Here is a 21,189-nt window from a genome sequence, read left to right as displayed (position 1 = left end):
GAGCCAGTGGTACGACGCACATACAGAAACAGCAGAACGTGATCAGTATGACGAGGGAGCAGAGCTTTGAGCAACACAGAGGTCCATGATCCGGAGGACAACCATGACCACCAGTCCCAGTTCTCTTGGGCCATGGAGTGCTGGACCTCATCACGTAATTTTGACAATTCGCCCAATTTCTGAACAATGATACCACCGGAACCAGAATTGTCTGGAATGTACGTACAACAGGCTTCACCAATTATAGCACAAACACCACCTTGGGCGGCCAAGGACATGTCCAATACCATTCTATGTTGCACGAGTCTAAGGGCAGTAACTTCCTCATTTGTGGCGTTCTGGATATCAATGGAAGCATTTAAAAATTTAAGGAATGCAAATCGATTGTACGTTATTTCTCTCATATTATAAGCGAGGCCCATGCTGGGGAATAAGGCATAAGCAATCGTGGTGCCTTTACCCCAAATTCTTTGATTGTGTGGCACACCTCTATGAGAGAGGACATCACGACGCTGTCTATACAATTTGGCCACTGGATGGTGATTTAGGGCAGATTCAGGAATAATCATGATTGGCTCGGTATAGGCAATTACCGTACTATAAACCGCCCCAGTTGGGAGGAAGGTTGGCATAGATGTTATCTCCACACAGGAAATAATAGTTAGCCAAAACTCGTGTGCCCAAGTTAGTGGGAGCTATACCAGAACATTTGCAGCTATGCGTTGTGTTACACCAGGTTTCATCCTCTCAATGTTTTGTCCTGGCTGCAGAGAAGAGAGTGGAATTTTGTTGGCAGGTTGTATTAGCGGCCAAAAAGGCAGTTTCATTTTTGTATCTGCAAAAGGTACGACTCTGTAAGCAAGAATGAAAATCCAATTGTCCTACTTTCGTGGAACCATTACCCATGAAACAGTAAGAGAAGTTGTGGGGGTGTGCAACATCCTTTATCACCAATGGTTCTTTGACCTGGGGCCAAGGTAAAACATCACGCACTTGGCTACAGTTAGACCCCACGAGAGGGGATCCTGACCTGTTATAGGGGATGGTGAAGTTGGCATCTAACATCTTTGTACCCGTTCCTGGGTAGGTGGACATTGACAAAAGGCAGCGAGTGAGATTGATGTGGAGGGCGTGGGCTCGGCCTCCATGGTGTGTGGTTGACACTGGCATATGCGAACACACATAGCAGTTAGTCATGTTCTTCTCATGTGCTGTGAAGTTACTGTACCTCCACCATGAGTTCTGTTGGAACATGTGAGTTGGATCGTCAGGTTTGTGGAGAGCCCTCCTCTCCAGGGCCGTCAGGGCCATGGTAGTCTCGTCATGCGATGCTTCGGGGCCTTCCCCACTAAACCAGATCAGTGTCCCTATACTGATCAGGAGGACGGTTGCTACAGCTGCAACTGTAACTCTCACACTGGAACCCATAGTAGCTGCTTTAAGTGACAGGATGGACCTTTTTGGTGTGGGACTGGTGAATCCACGTCTCTCTCTCCGCGATTTTGACAGCTGTGGGTGTGGTCAGGAGCAATGTGAATGGGCCTTCCCACCTCGGGCTGGACCAGCACTTCCTCTTGATGACCTTTATCAGCACCTGGTCTCCTGGAGTCAGCGATTCCTGTGTGGAAGGGAGAGAAGGACCTGCCACATCATTTGCTCTTTTCACATTGTCATTTTGGAAAAGTCTAAGCAGCCAGTCTGTCATGGGGTCAAGTTCCCCTTTTTCCTCCTGTATTCCTGACGCTTCCCATAATGGAAGATGAAAAGGTCTTCCTTTTACTGCTTCAAAAGGTGTGATGCCTGTTACTGTTGGAACTATTCTCATGTATGTTTTGACTAAGGGCAAACACTCTGGCCATGGTTTCCCTGTTTCTTCCATGGTCTTTTTGAGTCTAAGTTTGATAGTGCCATTAGTTCTCTCCACTAGTCCTGCACTCTGTGGATGATAAGCACAGTGATGTTTTGGGCTGATCCCTAGATGTTGGGCTATTTCTCCAATAATTTGGTTAACAAAATGTGACCCATTGTCACTCCAAATAACTCTTGGAATACCGTGATCTGGGATGATGTTTTTACATATAGCTTTTGCTACTGTCAGTGCATCTGGCTTTTTTGCTGGGAAGATTTCTACCCATTTTGAGAATAAGTCCACTATTACTAAGCAGTATTTGTGTGGACCGGATCTGTTCAGTTCTATGAAATCCATGTGGATGATTTCAAATGGGTAAGACCGTTGTGGGCACTTCCCTCTTGTAGGTCTGACATTTCCCTGAGCATTGTGTTTGCAGCATGTGAGGCACGATCTGCAAAAATTTTTAAAATAGGTAATGAGGCCTTTAGTACAGTAGAAGTTATTTTCTACTATCCCCACCATCCCCCCTGTTGAGACATGGCTTGGCCCATGACTCAATTTAGCCACTGCTTGAAAAAGACTCCGAGGGAGGCAGGGTTTGTCCAAAACTCTGTAAATGCCCAGGCCGTCCATTTTTGCTCCTGCTGCAGTCCACTGTTGCTTTTCATTCGGCGGGGCATTGTCCTGCATGTCCTTCAGAACTTGGAGAGGGATGATGTCTTGCTTCTGCGAAGGATGTGTCGTTTGTTCACACTTATCTTCATCTGTGCTGTCTGCTTCTTCTTGAACATGGGTGTGGCTGGTTCCCATCGCTGCTTGTTTTGCTGCTTGGTCAGCTTTAGCATTCCCTTGGGAGACTGGATCTGTGGCTTTCGTGTGGGCTTTGCACTTACAGACAGCAATTCTCCTTGGGAGTAGAACTGCTTGGAGTAAGGCTTTGAGCAGGTCAGCATGCTGGACTGGTTTTCCACTTGATGTTTGCATGCCTCTCCTGGCCCATTGTGCAGCAAAGACGTGGAGCATTGAATAGGCATATTGGCTGTCCGTATCTATCGTGACCTCTTGACCTTGGAAGAGTTTGCATGCTTCTCTGAGTGCCACGATTTCTGCTGCCTGCGCTGACCAGTTGCCAGGGTGCTTTCCCGCTTTGAGTATTGCCTCTTCCGTTACCACTGCATAGCCTGTATTGTTCTTCGTCTGTCATCTGTGTTGCAGTTCTTTCTAGGTCACGGACAACTGAGGTTGGACCAACGTTGTCAAGGTCCAGTGAATAAAATTAATCCGGTGGTCCGTTTCCTTGGCTGACACAGGCGTCCATCTGTTCCATAGTTTTGATTGGTTTGATCCCATCTTCCGTGGCAATCAGGTTTATTCTCAGTGCTGTCAATAGGTCTCTGCCCATTAGATTCACAGGGCAGGTGTTGCTCATAACAAACTTCGTTTCAATTTGTTGGCCATCTTCATCCTCTACCAACACCGGGTGAGACCATAGTTCGCGTTGTGCTAGGCCTCCATCTCCTATCACTATGATTTGTCTTCTGGAAGCTTTTACTCCCTTAACTGGATCTATCAGGACTGAATGGTCTGCTCCAGTGTCACATAAAAATTTTGTTTTTTTTAAATGGCCCAACTTTGAGCCACCGAAATGGTTTGGGTCTTAAGCGGTCTTCCAGATTTAAGATGGAGAGGTCAAAAACTTGGATTGATGATGCTTCCTCCGGGTCTGGTGGTTCTTCTGGCTCATCACCCTCATCTTCTTCTCCCTCTAATAGTCATTGATCATATTGTGGATTGAATGGGGGGTCTCTTGGTGGTTCTCGGTTGCTCCCTCCCTTCCGGCTGTCCAGGAGGGGGCATTCACGTGCAATGTGTCTCTCTTTCTGGCAGTTGAAACACTTCTTGGGACTCCTGCATTCTCTAGTCAGGTGTCCTGGTTTCCCATAGTTGTAGCACTTCAGGCTTGGTCCCCCTTTTTGTTGACCTTGACCTCTTCTTTGACCTCTCCTTTCTCCTCCTCTATGCATAGCATACACCTCAGAGGACTCGTGTGTCTCAGTAGACGTCGCCATTCCTCTTATGGCTGCAGTCAGCGCTGCCATGGCTCTTGTGCTGTCCATTCCCTTCTTTCTTCTATGGTTCTCCACTGCATGACTGGGCCAGTCCATCAATTGGTTGGTGTTCAAAGTTCTGTGAGTCACACAGTGTTTTTGGATGAACCCGCTGATGTGTGGTTGGAAACCATCCATAAGGCATTGTCTTAGCTGGCTGTGGTAGGGACCATTGTCGTTAGCATCTTCAGGCAGCCCACTGTTGGTTTTGAATATTCCTTCCAGTCTGATCTTGAAATCATGGACTGATTCTTCTGGTTTCTGGCGGCACTGTCTGATTTTGCTGTAATCTGGTGGCTTCTGGTAAGCTGTCATTACTCGCTCCAGTACTTCATTCATCCTGGTAGTCAGGAGGGGGTCATCTGGTCGTAGGATTAGTCCATTGTTTCCTCCACGGGGGTTAAAATTTCCTCTCACTCTTCCCCAACGATGTTTCAGCGCTGTCTTGAATGCTGTCTCCACTTCAGTCCCATTAAGGTGAAAAGAGCTTTTTAGTTCTCTGAAATTAGAACACCAGGAAACTGAGTCTGTCTCTGGATCCCCCAGGCCTGCACAGGCTTCAGAACATTCAGTTGCTGTCCATGGCCTTGGCACTAGGATGGTGGGTTCGTTATCTCCATCCATCCCATAATGAGGATTGGCAACAGCATACAGTGGGTACATCTCTACAGCTCCACTTGTAGTTCCACTTGGCCCCGCTGGGTGGCGTTGTGTCCTTGCTGGGGTCTGCTCCTGCCAATCAGATAAGCTGGGGTAGATCTTCACTTTTGTCTCATCAGCCCTCCGGCGTCCCCCTCTGGTGGTGATCGGCGAGAATGCAGGGGCTGCAGGATCTGTTGCTTCTATCCAATCTTCTTTTTCCTCTTCAGCCTCGCCTTCTGCTGGGCTTTGGCCCACTGCTCGGGTGGTTTCACTTCCTCTTGCGCTTGCAGCTTGCTGGTGTGCGTTTCCTGTTGCTGATTTTCTCTGTGGCGCGGTTGTTTCTTCATCTGGCTTGATGCCAAGGGCAGCAATCAACCCCCCTGTTTATCTTTCTCGTCTCTCTTTTTTTTTTCTGTTCTTTTTCTATCTCTCTGCCTTTTAACACACTGGTCTTCCCAAATTTTCAACTTACTTAATTCCATCTCAACTTTCCCTGTCTTCTTTCCCTTTCTCACCTTCTCTTCCCCTCGAGTTTTCATGCATGCTTTTAACCTCTTAATTTCCTCCGGATCTTTAAGATCGGGTCGGAAATCATATTTATTGACCCATTTTCTCAAATACTCACAACTACCCGGATGATGTCTCTGCATAAATTTCACATCAGGAGGTTCAGCCACCTCTTTTGTCTCTGCTTGTCCCAATTTTTTTTTTTTTTTTTTTTGTCCTTTGTTGCTCTTAAGGCGAGATTTTTTTTTTTTTTTTTTTTTTTTTTTAGAAAATTCTGAATTTTGACGGGTGTGGTTGGGGCTCACGAACCTCCTCCTCTTCTGCTCACTTGTGCAGCGTCCTGCAGCGTTTACTCTATTTTAGTTTCACCTAGAAACTTCGCGTATGCAGAAACCTATTCTATTGGTCTCACCTAGAGACTTACACGTATTTTACTCTTTACAGAAACCTATTCTGTCTGTGTCTCACCTAGAGACAAGTTTTAAAAGGCAGGAAGTATCGGAGCGGTCCTCACACACCACTTTTAGTCTCCTATTTTAACGTAATTTTACTACTTGTTAAATCTGGGTTTATTTCCGCTCTATTTTATTTTTAGATGTTAAGTTATACCATATAACCATCCTATGAGACCAAATAAGTTTTATCCTACCTCAGTGCCGTGGCCCTGGTCCGTTGGGACCCGTCACCCGACGGTCCGGTCAGGCGCTGGATCAGCGATGCGACCGATCCTTCAATGGAGGACACTGGTACCAGATTCTTGGTCTCGTTGATCCCGCGTCGTTCCAGGCGTCAAGCTGTTGGGTTCCCGGGTTTCGGCACCGGAGAAATGTCAGGTCCAAAGCACGGACTTCTCGCTCAATGTGGACCCAGAGGCTCCGGCACCAGGATAAAATGATGAGACAGAGGCAGAGTTGTTTTTTTACCAAACTGCAGTTTAGGGAGAGCTCGGGGGAAAAGAACATATTCCCCACGCCCGCACGTAAGACTCTCTCTGAGCCCCTCCAAAACCACACATTTTATTGAGCTTCACACATAGGGTGGTGGAGAGCAGGTTTCACAAGACAAGTAAAGTTGTTTTGCAGAGACAGTTAATCTTCTCAAGGCCGGGTGTCCTCTGATTAGACACAGTTCTTCCTGTTACAAAAACCCACAAGAATGCAGCTATCATAAATTTGCAGTCACTTTGAGCTCTTAAGCTTACAAGAATGCAGCTATCATAAATTTGCAGTCACTTTGAGGTCTTAAACTTCCCATAGACAATCAGTACACACACGCATCTTTGCACAGTAACAGAGTTATTAAAAGAGATTTATGACACATGAGGTGATACATTTCACAGGCCTCTGTGAAATGTGTAAGCTTATCTTACAGCAGATGAGACCAAAAATGAAATTTCTGGTCATAATTCCACTAACCATGTTTGGAGGAAGATGAATGATGAGTTCCATCCCCAGAACACCATCCCTACTGTGAAGCATGGGGGTGGTAGCATCATGCTCTTGGGGTGTTTTTCTGCACATGGGACAGGACGACTGCACTGTATTAAGGAGAGGATGACAGTGGCAATGTATTGTGAGATTTTGGGGAACAACCTCTTTCCCTCAGTCAGAGCATTGAAGATGGGTCGTAGCTGAGTCTTTCTACATGACAATGACCAGAAGCACACAGCCAGGAAAAATAGGGAGTGGCTCCGTAAGAAGCATATTAAGGTTTTGGCGTGGCCTAGCCAGTCTCCAGACCTAAACCCAATAGAAAAGTTTTGGAGGGAGCTGAAACCCCGTGTTTCTTAGCGACGGCCCAGAAACCTGTCTGATCAAGAGAAAATGTATGTGGAGGAGTGGGCCAAAATCCCTCCTGCAGTGTGTGCAAACCTGGTGAACAACTACTACAAACGTTTGACCTCTGTAATTGCAAACAAACGCTACTGTACCAAATATTAACATTGGTTTTCTCGGGTGTTCAACGGAGCTCAGGGATAAGAAATGGCCATCATTCGAGGCAGCACAACGGGTGACGTCACATGTAAACAACCCATAGATACTGCCGTAAATCACGCTAGATTATAACAAACATTATGACGGCCGACAAGAATGTTTGTTACAATGTATCGCTAGTTTGTTCCCACTAATGGCGATTATGTTGAACTAAACTTTCAGCATTTTCAAAACATTACAGGTATAGACTGTTCGTGTTTATTCCTTGACAGGCCAATGCATTTAACTTTTCTTCAGATAGTCTGTAAGAACAAGAATTTTTGATGAAAAATTTTAAATACCGTTTTATATCATGTTCTTCTAATACCAGTTAATATTGGAAATTATGATTTCTGAGTTTGAAATTTTCGTTTTCTATTTTAGTTAATTTTATTTTTTATTTACTATGTTATATTAATCCAGTAAATTATTTTAATGTCTTGAGATTCTATCCCTGATCACACCCGGAACTTTATCTGCAAGCATGACTGACCACACCAGCACATTTTTCAAATATGAGTGACTGATTGACTCATGTGCTTGTTTAAGTAGGGGAACCTTCCGTGCCATGTATGATTTCAAACCATGAGGTCTTAGTGTATTACCAACAGTCACCTCGGAAACTGTGGTCTGAGTTCTGTCATGTAGCCCTCGGCTGATTCCTCACCTTTCTAAGGATTATTGAGACCCCACAAGGTGATATCTTGCTTGGGGCTCCACTCCGATTGAGATTGACCATCATGTTTAGCTTCTTGCGTTTTCCACTGATTCCTCCAACAGTGGACCTTTTTTCACCAAGCTCCTGGGCAAGTTTGCCAAAGCCCTTTCCAGCCGTGCAGAGTTGCACAATTTTTTTTCTATGGTGTCTTTGGACAGGTCTTTGGTCTTGGCCATGTTACAAGTTTGAGTCTTACTGATTGTATGGGGTTGACGGGTATCTTTATGCAGCTAACGACCTCACGCAGGTGCATCTGATTCAGGATAATACAGTGGTGCCTTGGTTCTCGAACACAATCCGTTCCACAAGGCTGGTAGAAAACCAAAACGTTCGAAAACCGAAGCATTTTTTCCCATTATAATGTATGGAAAATAAAATAATCGGTTAGTCGCTCAAAAACGATATTTGTTGTTGTTGTATTTTTAGCTTTTCCTGTTTATAAATAAGCATATTAGAAATACATGTATAGTTTAAATACTTTATACAATCAAATCATTTCAGAAATATATTTATTTTTTTTTTTTGCTTAAAATGTATGCTTTAGCCTAGTAGTGTATGCTAGGCTGGGAGTGCATTGCCGTATCTTTAGTCGCACCCCAGCCTTATAAACCTTTTTTTATTAACAAAAGTGCAGAGTAACTTTAAACAAGCAATAATGAGGGGGGAAAAACTAATCGTTTTTTATTTGTACAGAAAGTATGTAACGTAAAAGAAAATTAACATGCAACTAGAGGGAGGGTTAATGGAGCAAAAGAAAAAAACTGCAAAAAAAGTTTGTTCGGTGGGGTGACTCGTCCCTTTTTCGCAAAGAATGAATCTTTTAAGCACTTTTCTGAATTTGCTCATAATAACATCATTAAAATATTGCAGTGCTCTGCAACATTCACGTTTATTTGGGTGATGAAGTTCTACAAAATTATGGATGTCGTTTTATTTAGCGCAGATAGCTTTGATATCGGCACTTCAGACATCCTTCCTGCCTTCAGCCTCATCAGACATCTCCTCCCTTCCTCACCAAGACTATCCTTAGCTAACTGCTGCTCGTTCACGAAAATAAGAAGCAGCTTTTTGACTTCCTCCAAGATCTGTGACCTCTCCATGGTAACACGGTTGCTCCTTGAGCAAAGTCACTTGCTCTGAGGGCATCCTTTTGTTTCAGAATAGTGCTGATCGTCATTTTCGCCATGCCATACTTCTTAGATAGCTCAGAAACACGCAGACCAGATTCGTGCTCGGCTATCAAATCCTTCTTGAAGTCGACAGTTTTACGCACCACTTTCCTTTTTTCAGCACCAGCAGTTCCACTTGCCTTCTTTGGAACCATGATCATGGTTAATGTTGCTCTATTGGAAGAAATAAAGTCACTACCAGGACACGTCCGCGAGCAGAGTAATGTGTGAGTCAACTGGTTGCGCTGCAGTCTTTTCTGTTTTTTTCGGGGGTGCTTTTGAAAGCACAATAACAAATCGTCGTGGGTCAGCTGGTCGGGGTGTTCAAAAAACGATTTGTACGAAAACCAAGACGTACCACTGTACATGGAGTGGAGTTTGACTTATAAAGGCGGACAAACAGGTCTTTGAGGGTCAGAATTATATCTGATTGATAGGTGTTCAAATACTTATTTGCAGCTGTATCACACAAATTAAAAAAAATCATACACTGCGTTTTTTCTTTTTAGATTATCTCTCTCACATTGGACATGCACCTATGATGAAAATTTCAGATCCCTCCATGATTTCTAAGTGGGAGTGCAATATAGCAGGGTGTTCAATTACCTTTTTTTCTTCACTATGTGTGACTTTCAAAGGTGGTTCAACCTCGATACATTCGTGTTTTCAGTGAAGAAAATGAGGATGGATTAAAAACAATGACTTTTCTGTTATGTTGGAGCAGTTTTACTGCTGTGTTAGTCACTGTTTGGAAACAAGGTATGTAAATAAATGCTTCAGTCTTTCTGTGTGAATATCAAATTTTTACAACGCAATAGTGTGTACGGTATATGTTGCACCAAGTGGTCGCGTCCCGTTAACCGGTGCGCACTGTCATCTGGAAAATACCATATATTTTTTTCAGGAATAGTTGGTCCCCCATCCTTTAAACAAGATGTCTATTGTGAAAAGTGGAGATGAAAGTTAATTGTTGTTCTGACCTTCCTGCAGGAACAGAAAAGTGGTGAACTATTCACAATTCAACGAGTCTGACGATGCAGGTAAGAATTCTCAAGCTATTTATTTATTTTGTCTGTAACTGTATGGACTCTTAATGGATGTGAGCCCAGTTCACTCAAACCGCCTTCTGCTGCAGCACAGCTGTAACAGTTCAGTGTCCTAAATCCCTGAGCCACATTATTTTTTTTAACGGAGAATTTTTTTTACTTGTGGACACCAAGTATTCTATTTTCACGGCTATAAGGCGCACCGTAATAAAAGGCGCAATCTCAGATGCGGGTGCAATTCCAGTATTTAACACGTGCACAAGGCGCACCGTATTATTCAGCGCAGGCAGGGTGGCGGTCAGGGTGGCGGCGAGACAGTGAGGCACAATTGCACCTTCATTTTTGTAAGCAGAAGAACAAGCTTACACTCATGCTCACTCATCAAAACATGCACTTCAAATGTTATTTACATACTTGTTTAGTGCCGCAAAGGAAAAACTATATAGCAAAATTAGCTTAAAGCATACCGGAGCATCCATGCATGCGATTTAAAAAGGAACCGGATACGAAACAAGAGTTCAGTGGTACGTAGTTTACTGATATATTTACCAGTGTAACTCGTGAGTTCAGTTGTACTTTAAGTATTTAACTATGTAGCTATACAGATTAGCTGTATAGAGATACTACCCGAAACCATACGGTAGCGTGTATGCACGCTTTTTAAATACTTCAATAAAGTACAACCAAGTGCACTGTTTACAATGTTAAATACTTAATTTTAGTACAACTGAACTCAAGTTTTCCTCCAGATGCCTTTTTAGATAGCGTGCATGGATGCTACCGCATGCTTTAAGCTAGTTTTGCTATATAGTATAGCTACATTATTAAATAAGTTAATAAAGTACAACCGAACTCACTGTATATATGGTATATCCCACGCCACTCGCAACTTTACTTTGCTTACGCCGTTCACGTCGATGTCCACCGAATGAAGTTGCTTTGTTTTTCTTTCACGGAGATTTTTTTTTTTTTTTTTTTTTTTTTTTTTTTTGTTCTTTGTTAATTAATCCATTGCTCGTGTTGTTCTTCCAATTTGGGCCAGCTCATCTTGTTCCATTTTTTCCAAATTCAGCTTGGTCTTGGTCAATCAGAAATTGTGGCGTAACTCGCCGCCTCTTAATAACGTTGTGTTCGTCATTTGTCATCCATCGCTCCCACATCGCTTGCAACTTCACTTTATTTTATTCACGGCAATGTCCATTGAATGAAGTTGCTTCGTTGTTTTTTCATTTATTTTTTTTCCTTTTCATTTATTTTTTTCCTTTTTCTCACAGCAATACTTTGTTCTTTGTTAATCCATTGCTCGTGTTGTTCTTCCAACTTGAGCCACCTCGCCCTGTTTCTACGGAAACCCAGCCTGGTCTTCTCGAGTTGGCAAACCTCGTTTTCCAACTTCAAGTTAACTGGTTGCCAGCCAATCGAAGGGCACACGGTGACAGATAACCGTTGCACTCACAATCACACTTTAAAGGTCCACTGTCATGAAATGGATGATTTTTGGTATGTTATTAATGGAAAATAAAGAAGCCAGAATGGACCCCGATTCCCCCCCACCACAAAACATGATTTTGATGTATATGGCTTTTTGTAACTCCCGCTATAAAAATTCCCTCAAGGAATTGTTTTTGAGAAGAAGCAGGAAGTGATGTTAACAGCAGCAGCGCACTCAGGCTGGCTCGTCTGTTTATACAAGTCTTACTTCCTCAAGGTAGCTCATTGTTCCTTCGCGTTAGCCAAAATGCCGACTCATTGTATTGCTGGATATTGTTCAAACACTCGGGAGGATGGATTTACTCTTCATACTTTTCAAAAAGACCTGGTTCGTCATGGAAAATGTATTGCACAAAGAAGACTGCCGTGGGTTCCAAATGACAGGTAGGTGTGTATAGAGCTACTAAAATAAACAATATTCGGGGGGGACATCATCCTCTCGTAACGTAACAAAAGAACCGCACACGTAAGTCAGGGGTGCTAAATGTGTTGATGTGCGCGTTGAACGGCTTCCGTACAGCAACTGCGGAAGGACGGCCTCCACACGGCCTTGTGGATCGCCGCCTTGTGGACCAGGCCGAGTTGGCCTTGGTGGATCGCCCGGCGATAGCCCCGACGTGGAGGTAAATTGGGCGAGGAGGTGGTTCCACTCACGACAATGATGTTGAACTAAACTTCAACTTTCAAACTTCATTTTCAAAACATTTTGTGTTCATTCCTTAACAGGCCAGTGCATTTAACTTTTCTTCAGATAAAGTTTGTCAGATCAAGAATTTTTATTGATGGAAAAATTTTAAATGAAAAAATTTGATATATTTTATTTACATAAGTTGAAATTGGAAATTATCATTTGAGTTTGAATTTTTTTTTTTATTTTAGTTGTGTATTTGTTTATCCATCCATCCATCCATCCATTTTCTTTGTAGCTTATCCTCGCAGGAGTGCTGGAGGCAATCCCAGCTGTCAACGAGCAGTAGGCAGGGTACACCCTGAATTGGTTGCCAGCCAATTGCAGGGCACATGGAGACAAACAGCCGCACTCACAATCACACCTAGGGGCGATTGAGAGTGTCGAATTAATGTTGCATGTTTTTGGGGATGTGGGAGGAAACCGGAGTGCCCGGAGAAAACCCACACACGCACTGCGAGAACATGCAAACTCCACACAGGCGGGTTCAGGATGGGACCTCAGAACTGTGAGGCCAACGCTTTACCAGCTGAGCTACCGTCCCGGCTGTATTTGTTCGTTTTATTTTTAAATTACAGTTATGTTATATTATTCTAGTAAGTTATTTTAAAGTCTTGAGATTCCATCCATAATCACACCCGCAACTTTATCTGCGAGCATGACCTACCAAACTCGTACATTTTTCAAATTTGAGTGACTGCATTCATGGCTACAAATTTCCCAATGCTTTGAGTCTCGACAGTATTCTTTATTGCAAAAAAAAAATTGCTGAATCCCCCAAAAGACAACTTCAAAGCTTCCTTCAAAACAAAAACAGTTGCCGTCATTGGTGTTACACCTCATCCTCCCTTTTCAAGACAGTAAAGTAAGTCAACAATCCATACCCCTTATTCCAGGGATGTCAAAACTCATTTTTGACAATTAACACAATAAGTGATATTTAGTCTCAAATGAACAATGTGCGAATGTAATGATTTTTCCAGACTGAATCCATCTGTATTCTGAGCTGGTTATGCTTATAAGGTTTCCGGTAGTGCATGAGCCAATCCCAGCCACCATCGAGTAGGAGGTGGGGTACACCTGAAAGTGATTGGCAGCCAATCACAGGGCATAAAGACAAACAACAGTCACACTCATGACTAGGGGCAATTTGGAATTCCCAATTGATGCATGTTTTTGGGATGTGGGAAGAAATCAGAATGCCCAGAGGAAACCCCCACAAGCGCAGGAAAAACATGCAAACTACACAGAGGCCGGGTTGGGATTTGAACTCCAGACATCAGAACTATGAGGCCAACGCTTTAACTAGTTATGTCAGTGTCGCTTGATCTTACAACAAATCAAGTGTTTCGATGCTAAAAAGGTTGGTGCCTCACAAACCTCATGTTGAAATCCAACAGGATAAAATAGTGGAATCATACTGCAGATGTAAAGCAGGGTGAGTACTTTTTACTTGGAAAGATCACATTTAACATCATTGTAGTCTTTATAAGTGAGTGGGTGTATTCATTTGACTTGGCTCGTAATCGAACCCAGTGCTCTGTCTTAAAAGTCCATGTGATACAAATAGGCAAATAGACATTTCTCTTGCATGACATCGCGCATTTACGTATCACTAACCGACTCGTCGGCATAAAACATTACGTGATTCACCAAGTTAGTGATAGGCTAACAAAGTGAAAGTTGTTCTCCTGCAATGTATAAAGCACTGATACTAATGAATTCAAACTCAGAAGATACTTCTCCCTCACTTACCTTCAAACATACAGCCTTGTGTTTGTTTATATTTTTCACACCGAGTTGTACGTGAGGTCGCAAGCTTTAATTAATTGGAGACACTTCGCCAACTGTTTTTTTAGGCTTTGGAAAATTAATCAACCGGGCTCCTTTTAACCTAGCAGGATATCTTTTCTCAGAATTCCATGTTCCCCATGGCATCTGAGGACCATTTTCTTCCTAACTTTAACTTTTCAAAACGCACGCGACTGACAAACAGTGTTGTTTGTGAGACATGGCTGCGGGAGGGGCAGGACAAGCCAGGGGTTAAGACAATGCAGCTATCTAATTGGCTGTTATTGTATGAGTGATTGACATGTCAGAAAGGTCCATTCAATAACTGGTACAGGCTACAGTGTTGATAAAAGTTGTCTTTAAAAAAAAAACATTACTCTGCCATATAGCACAGATATACTTTTGGTTATCCCAATTATTCTAAACAGGAAAATCAGGTAGTCTGAAATCGTCATCCCATCTTTTTATACAGTGAATGGATTTATCTGCTGTGCCTGTTGTGTGTGTGTGTGTGTGTGTTGGCCTCTTAGGGGGAGTGGAGTGCAATGCACGCATGGAACAAATCATTAACTATAAGCTTTAAATAAAAGTAGAAGAAAGTTGCGGCATTGTTTTCTCAGAGTAGGAAGAATACTAATTTCCACGAGTATTATAGCTACATGTTACTACGGTGGTGTGAGAAATGTTCGGCTACAGAAACTAGCTCTAGGGAGATGGAATGTCACCTCTTTGACAGGGAAGGACCCCGGGCTGGTGTGTGAGGTTGAAAAGTTTCGACAAGATGTAGTCGGACTCTCCTCTACGCACTGCTTGGGCTCTGGTACCAGGACTCTGGAGGTGCCCACAGTGAGAGGTGCCAAGCAGGTGTGGGTATACTTATTCCCCCCCGGCTTGGCACCTGTATGTTGAGGTTCACCCCGGTGCATGACAGGGTAGCCTCCCTCTGTCTTCAGGTGGGGGGGACAGGTCCTGACGGTTTGGCTGTGCACCAAACAGCAGTTCATAGTACCCACCGATTTTGGAGTCTTTAGTGGGAGTGCTGCAGTGCGCTCCCTCTGGGGACTCAATCATTCTGCTTGGGAACTTCAATGCCTACATGGGCAATGTCAGTGAGACTTGGAAGGACATGATTGGGAAGAACAGCCTCCCTGATCAGAACCTGAGTGGTGTTCTGGGCCTGGACATCTGTGCTCATCACAGATTGTCCATAACGAATACCATGTTCAAGCATAAGGGTGTACATGTGAACTTGGCACCTGGACACACCCTAAGTCACAGTTCAATGGGATGTACTTTGTGCTCGTGTCATTGGACTTTCAGCCACATGTCTTGGACAGGCAGGAGAAGAGAGAGGCGGAGCTGTCAACTGAACACCACCTGGCGGTGAGTTGGCTCCGATGGTAGGGGAAGGTGGTGGTCCGACGTGGCAGGTCAAACCATATTGTGAGGCTCTGCCTGGAATTGTTGGCAGATTCCCCTGTCTGAAGGAATTTCAACTCCCACCTCCGAAAGAACTTTGGTCATGTTCAGGGGGAGCCGGGGGACATTGAGTCTGAGTGGACGATGTTTTGCCCCTCCATTGCTGATGCGGCCGACTGGGAATGTGGTCGGTTCCTGTCGTGGCGGAAACCCCCGAACACATTGGTAGACACCAACAGTGTGGAATGCTGTCAAGCTGAAGAAGGAGTCCGATTGGGCATCTTTGGCAGGAGGGGAAAGTAGTGAACCGTCAAATTGTGTTTCGGAAGGATGGGGGAGGGAGAAAATACTTCGAAGACATTCAATTCAAGCAACATGCCTTTAAATGAGGAAGCAGAGTCTGAGTTCTCTAAGGCAGGATCTTCCATCTTTGGGGTTGAGGTCACTAAGGTGGTGAAAAAGCACCTCGGTGGCAGGGCCCTGGGGTGGATGAAATGCGCCTGGAGTTCCTATATTCTCTGGATGTTGTGGGGCTGTCCTGGTTGACCTGCCTCTACAACATTGCATGGACATCAGGGACAGTGCCTCTGAATTGGCAGACTGGGGTGGTGGTTCCCCTTTTTAAGAAGGGGGACTGGAGGGTGTGTTCCAACTACAGGGGGACCACACTCCTAACCCTCCCATGTAAGGTCTATTCAGGGGTGATGAAGAGGAGGATCCACCGGGAAGTCAAATCTCAGATTCTGGAGGAGCAATGTGTATTTTGTCCTCGCCGTGGAACAGTAGACCAACTCTACACCCTCGGGAGGATCCTTGAGGGTGTATTAAAGTTCTCCCAACCAGTCTAGATGTGTTTTGTAGACTTGGAGAAGGCGTTTGACTGTGTCCTGTGGGGGGTTCTTTGAGAGTTTGGGGTATCGATCCTCCCGATACAGGCTGTTTGTTCCCTGTCCAACTGGTGTCAGTGTCTTTACTGCCGGTAATAATTCAGACTCGTTTCCAGTGAGAGTTGGACTCTGCAAAGGCTACCCTCTATCACCGATTTTGTTCAGAAATTTTATGGAAAGAATTTATAGGTGCAGCTGAGGTGTAGAGGATGTCCGATTTGGTGGCCTCAGCATTGCATTTCTGCTCTTTGCAGGTAATGTGGTTCTGTTTGCTTCATTAGGTTGTGATCGCTAATGTCACTGTAGCAGTTCGAAGCAGAGTGTGAAGCAGCTAGGATGAGAATCAGCACCTCCAAATCTGGACCATGGTCCTCAGTCGGAAAATGGTGGCGTACCCTTCATCAAGGATGAAATTCTAACCCAAGTGAAGAAGTTCAGTCTCTTGGGGTCTTGTTCACGAGTGAGGAGAAAAATGGAAGGGATAGTGATCGTCTGTGTGGCGCACATACTGGACTTTTAAGGGCATTATAAACCTGTTATTGCTCCATCCCAGGTGTCTGAGTGCCATTTGTCCCTCTCAAAAAATGATGGCCACTGGTCGTAATTAGTTTTAGCATGCTCCAGTCTTGTTCATCACCCAGGAACAATTCGCTCCACCCTATAAGAATGGCCAATCACCTTCATCCACGAAATCGAGAGAGAGAGAGAGAGAGCTTTCAACCCTTTTCATATTGGGGCCTAGTGAGGTTTCCTGAATTGATTGAAATGCACCCACTGGCTCCACTCCTGGTAGTGCTCTTCTCTTTCCAAACACATTTCTCCTGGAACCCAAAGATTTCTATCCTGGGCAAATGCTGCCCGGTAATTTATGGGAGTAACACTCCCAGATAGCTAGTCAGCATTGTTTATGGTGGGAAATATGATGGTATCTGATCATCTTTGAACCTCTGACTTTCTTTCTTAAAGTGCCACCGACCCCAAAAACATGAAAATTAGTATGTTGTTTACCCCCCCCCCAAAAAAAAAAAATAAATAAAATCGGCCGGAATGGAATCATCAGTTTGTTCACAGCACGTCAGAATGTTGCCGTGTATAGATTTTTTTTCATCTCCTGCCATGAAGAATGTGTGGACAGTTTGGGGTTGAAGAAGAAGCCGGAAGTGACGTATTATGCATACAACTTCAGGTGCAGTCGAATGTACTTACCTCTTGTACAAACGAGAAGTCACTTCACACTTTTCCAAAAAAAAACGACGTGAAAAAATGGATTGGAGAGGTGTAAACAACGAAAGCTTTGTGGGTTCCACATGACAGGGGTGTATAGATCTATTAAAAAAAAAAATGGTTCGGGGGGGACTAATTTGTCTCACAGTTTATAGCATATGTTACATGTGAATTTTGAATCCCATTGGTCAAACCAGCAAAATATAACAAAGCAATTGTATTGCGTTTAGGAATTTAATCACACACAATACAATACAACACAATAACAAACTAACACAAAAGTACAAAGACAGTTTAGTAGTGTGTAACACTCGCTAACTAGCCAAACGACGTATAGTCACCAAAGTCGAATGAATGTTCCAAAAAGGAAAATGTTATTTCCAGCGAATGTTCGAAGTAGCACAAAAGACAATGTGGTGTCCGTGCAATTGTATACTTGTCCAAAAGCAGCAGTGGTAGTAAAGCACCGTGAACAGCCATACTCCTGAACATTCCAGACATCGGCACCCGAAGACGTAATGGAGCCCTTCTCTCAGAACAAAAGATCCTGTCATGATAACTTAATAAAGTACATAAGTCAGGGGTGCTCAATGTGCGCTGCTGCCGTTAATGGAGGTGCGGGGCGCCTTTTCCCCCCGACATGCAGGCGGGTGTGCGCGTGGAGGGGCAGGGACTGAATTTTAGATTTTCTTTGAAGTCAGAAGTTTACAGACACAAAAATATACCATGTCTTTAAAGTGAGCCTGTCATGAAATGGAGGATTTTTGGTATATTATTAATGAAAGACCCACAGGCAATATAGTCCCATGTGTTTTTTCAACTCAAAACATGATTTTGACGTATACAGCTTTCTGTAACTCCCGCCATGAAAATCCTCTCAAGGATTTGTTTTTCGAGAAGAAGCAGGAAATGACGTAAAGGACAGCGGCGCCCCCTCGCGGACTTGTTTGTTTCCATTAGTTTTACCTCCGGGAAGGTAGCTCGTTGTTCCTTCGTGTTAGCCAAATACCGGCTCATTGCATTACTGGACATTGCTTGAACGCTCGGGAGAATGGAAAAACCCTTCGTAAGTTTGAAAGAGACCCTGTTCGTTGTAAAAAAAAAAAATGGATTGAGCGGGTGCAGAGGACGAGAGCTTCGTGGATTCCAAATAACAGGCAGGTGTGTATACAGCTACTAAAAAAAAATAATAGTTTGGGGCGGACCACGTAATCGGTCTCTCTCATAAAGTAGCAAAAGATCCGGGTATCAAATGTGTTGATGTGCGCATACAGCCACTTAAAAAAAAAAAATAGTTTGGGGCGGACCACGTAATCGGTCTCTCTCATAACGTAACAAAAGATCCCCGGATGAAATGTGTCTGTGTGCGTCATCCAGCCAACAATGTCTCACTCAGCCTCGTCTCGATAGTGTTCATCGCGTACTGCGGCAGCTTTGAACATACCCCTAAAAGCAGCATAGCTGCGCTCCACCTCCTCCTTATATACCACGGCGCCGAAAATCAGCCACACCGGCTGAGGCGCCGCATTCGGCGGTCACAGCTTCTGCGAAGGCTGCACGTTGGGCTTTGCGACGGGGGCGACTCTGAAGAACCCAGCCGAGAATGCGTTACTCACTCGCATGCGCGCATAAAGTGCCCTGGCTTGACTGTTGCTCAGTACTGCGGCGTCTGTGAGCACCCCCCTAAAGCAACACGATTTGGCTCTGTTATTCGCCACACCGGCCGGCTGCGATGGATCTCCAACGCGGAAGTGGCTCGGACGGGGATGCAGTTTTGGTGTGATTGCATATCATCTGAATATGGCTCGAAACAATAGTGTAATATTGCCCAGAGGGCTCAAAACAATAGTGTAATATTGCCCCGATAACTTCACTCGGTTATGTGGTGTTGTCCTTTTCGGAAAGAGCTTCGGTGTCAGAAAGGGCGTCGGAAAAATCCGAATATCTCTGTTGTTTGGCTTCCTTAGTAGCAGGCACTGCGTGTTTTCAACGGCGGAAGTGACGATGACGTCAAGGACAGAGGACGCGACTAATAGGTCGAGGACACTCAATTGCGCAACTTTGTGCGTGGATGACGTGCTCTCCGCTCACTTTTTTTTTTTTTTTGTATCGAAATTGAAGTGAATACTGTTATGTATTTTTCATTACAATATCTATTTTAGAATGTTTATAGGGATGACCGTCCCACTTTAAAGAATATCATTAGGCCCAGATGATGAGGTCATGGCATTAGAAGCTCCTGATTAATTTGGCATTTTTAATTTGGTTGATTGACAACATGGAAGTTAATTGACAGTATACCTTGGTATGTATTTAAGTTAAGACCACAAATACTCTGCTTCCTTGTTTGACATCATGAGGAAAATCAAAAGAAATGGGCAGAAAATCAGAGAGCGAACCATGGAGTTCCACAAGTGTGGCTCATCCTTGGGTGGGATTTCCAGTTGGTACCACCCTCAGAACATCATACCAACTGTGAAGCATGGAGGTTGCACCATCATTTTGTGGGACTGTTTTGGTTGAGCAGGAGCCAGAGCTTTTCATGAAATAGACAAATTGTGAAGAAATATCATTACATGGTAATATTAAATCTCAACTGTCGTGCCTAACCCTAACCATTCTAAAATAGATATTGTAATGAAAAATACATATAACATTATTCACTTCAATGTCTATATGAAAAAATAAATATGAGCGGAGAGTGTGTCATCCATGTGCAAAGTTGTGGAAGTCTCATTCAACATCCAAGTGGTCGCCATATTGCCTGCAACGTCATCAGCAGATGTTACACCAGGACATTCGCCATTGAAAACTCATAGTGGCAACTTGCTATGAAACACGGAAGCTGTTTTCAAAGAAGAGAACATCTCACAATCGAGTGAAATAAACTGAGCAATATTACCCCATCATTTTTAGCCATATTCTAATGATACTTGGATCTCTTCTAACTAACAACGGACTTCTCTACACTATGTAGCATACTCAGGAGGACCCATGCCGTGCGCGTGTGGACCTTTCTCCTTGTGTTAGGGCCAACGCGCAAACTGTTGCCGGCCAGCAAGCTGTCGCTGGCGGGCGACCTGTGGCGAGCGAGCTGACGTGCGCGGTGGGGTGCCCAGACACCGGTGGCGGGAGAGCCTCGTCAAACCTCCTCCCCGCCCAGTTCACCTTTAGCCGACACACTTAACACCCCTGACTTACGTACGTGGATCTTTTGTTATGAGAGGATTACACCTCCCACCCAACTTTTTTTTCCTTTTTTTTTTTTTTAAGTATCTATACACACCTGTTATTTGGAACCCACGAAGCTCTCATCTTGTGCACCTGTGCAATCTATTTTTCACGACGAAACGGGTCTTTTTTAAAAGTATGAAGAGTAAATCCATCCCCGAGTGTTCGAACAAGATCCAGCAATTCAACGAGCCGGCCATTTTGGCTAACAAGAAGGAACGAGCTACCTTCCAGCAGGTAAAACTAATATAAACAGATGAGCCAGCCTAAGTGTGCTGATGCTTTTAAGGTCACTTCCTGCTTCTTCGCAAAAATAAATCCCTTGAGCTACCTTCCTGCAGGTAAAACTAATAGAAACAAATGAGTCCGCTTGAGCGAGCTATTGCCTCAAACGTCACTTCCTGCTTCTTGTCGAAAACAAACCTCTCGAGAGGATTTTCATG

The 21,189-nt window shown here is 44.1% G+C and overlaps 1 protein-coding gene across 2 annotated transcripts in view; it reads left to right on the top strand.

Moving 5' to 3' along the window:
* The window catches only part of nucks1a (nuclear casein kinase and cyclin-dependent kinase substrate 1a), a 138,011-nt gene that overhangs the window by 24,929 nt on the left and 91,893 nt on the right, over nt 1–21,189 (top strand). The window contains exon 2 of one of the 2 annotated variants that reach the window (XM_061832982.1): nt 9,960–10,009. The exons of the other annotated variant lie outside the window; for it this stretch is intronic. Within the exon in view, the coding sequence (XP_061688966.1) occupies nt 9,960–10,009 (50 nt within the window). The remainder of the gene's footprint in view (nt 1–9,959; nt 10,010–21,189) is intronic. 2 annotated transcript variants of the gene reach the window in all.

This window comes from Syngnathoides biaculeatus, chromosome 10 (genome assembly GCF_019802595.1).
Source record: "Syngnathoides biaculeatus isolate LvHL_M chromosome 10, ASM1980259v1, whole genome shotgun sequence".
Classification (NCBI taxonomy): Eukaryota; Metazoa; Chordata; class Actinopteri; order Syngnathiformes; family Syngnathidae; genus Syngnathoides; species Syngnathoides biaculeatus.
This window is presented reverse-complemented; position numbering and strand designations above follow the sequence as displayed.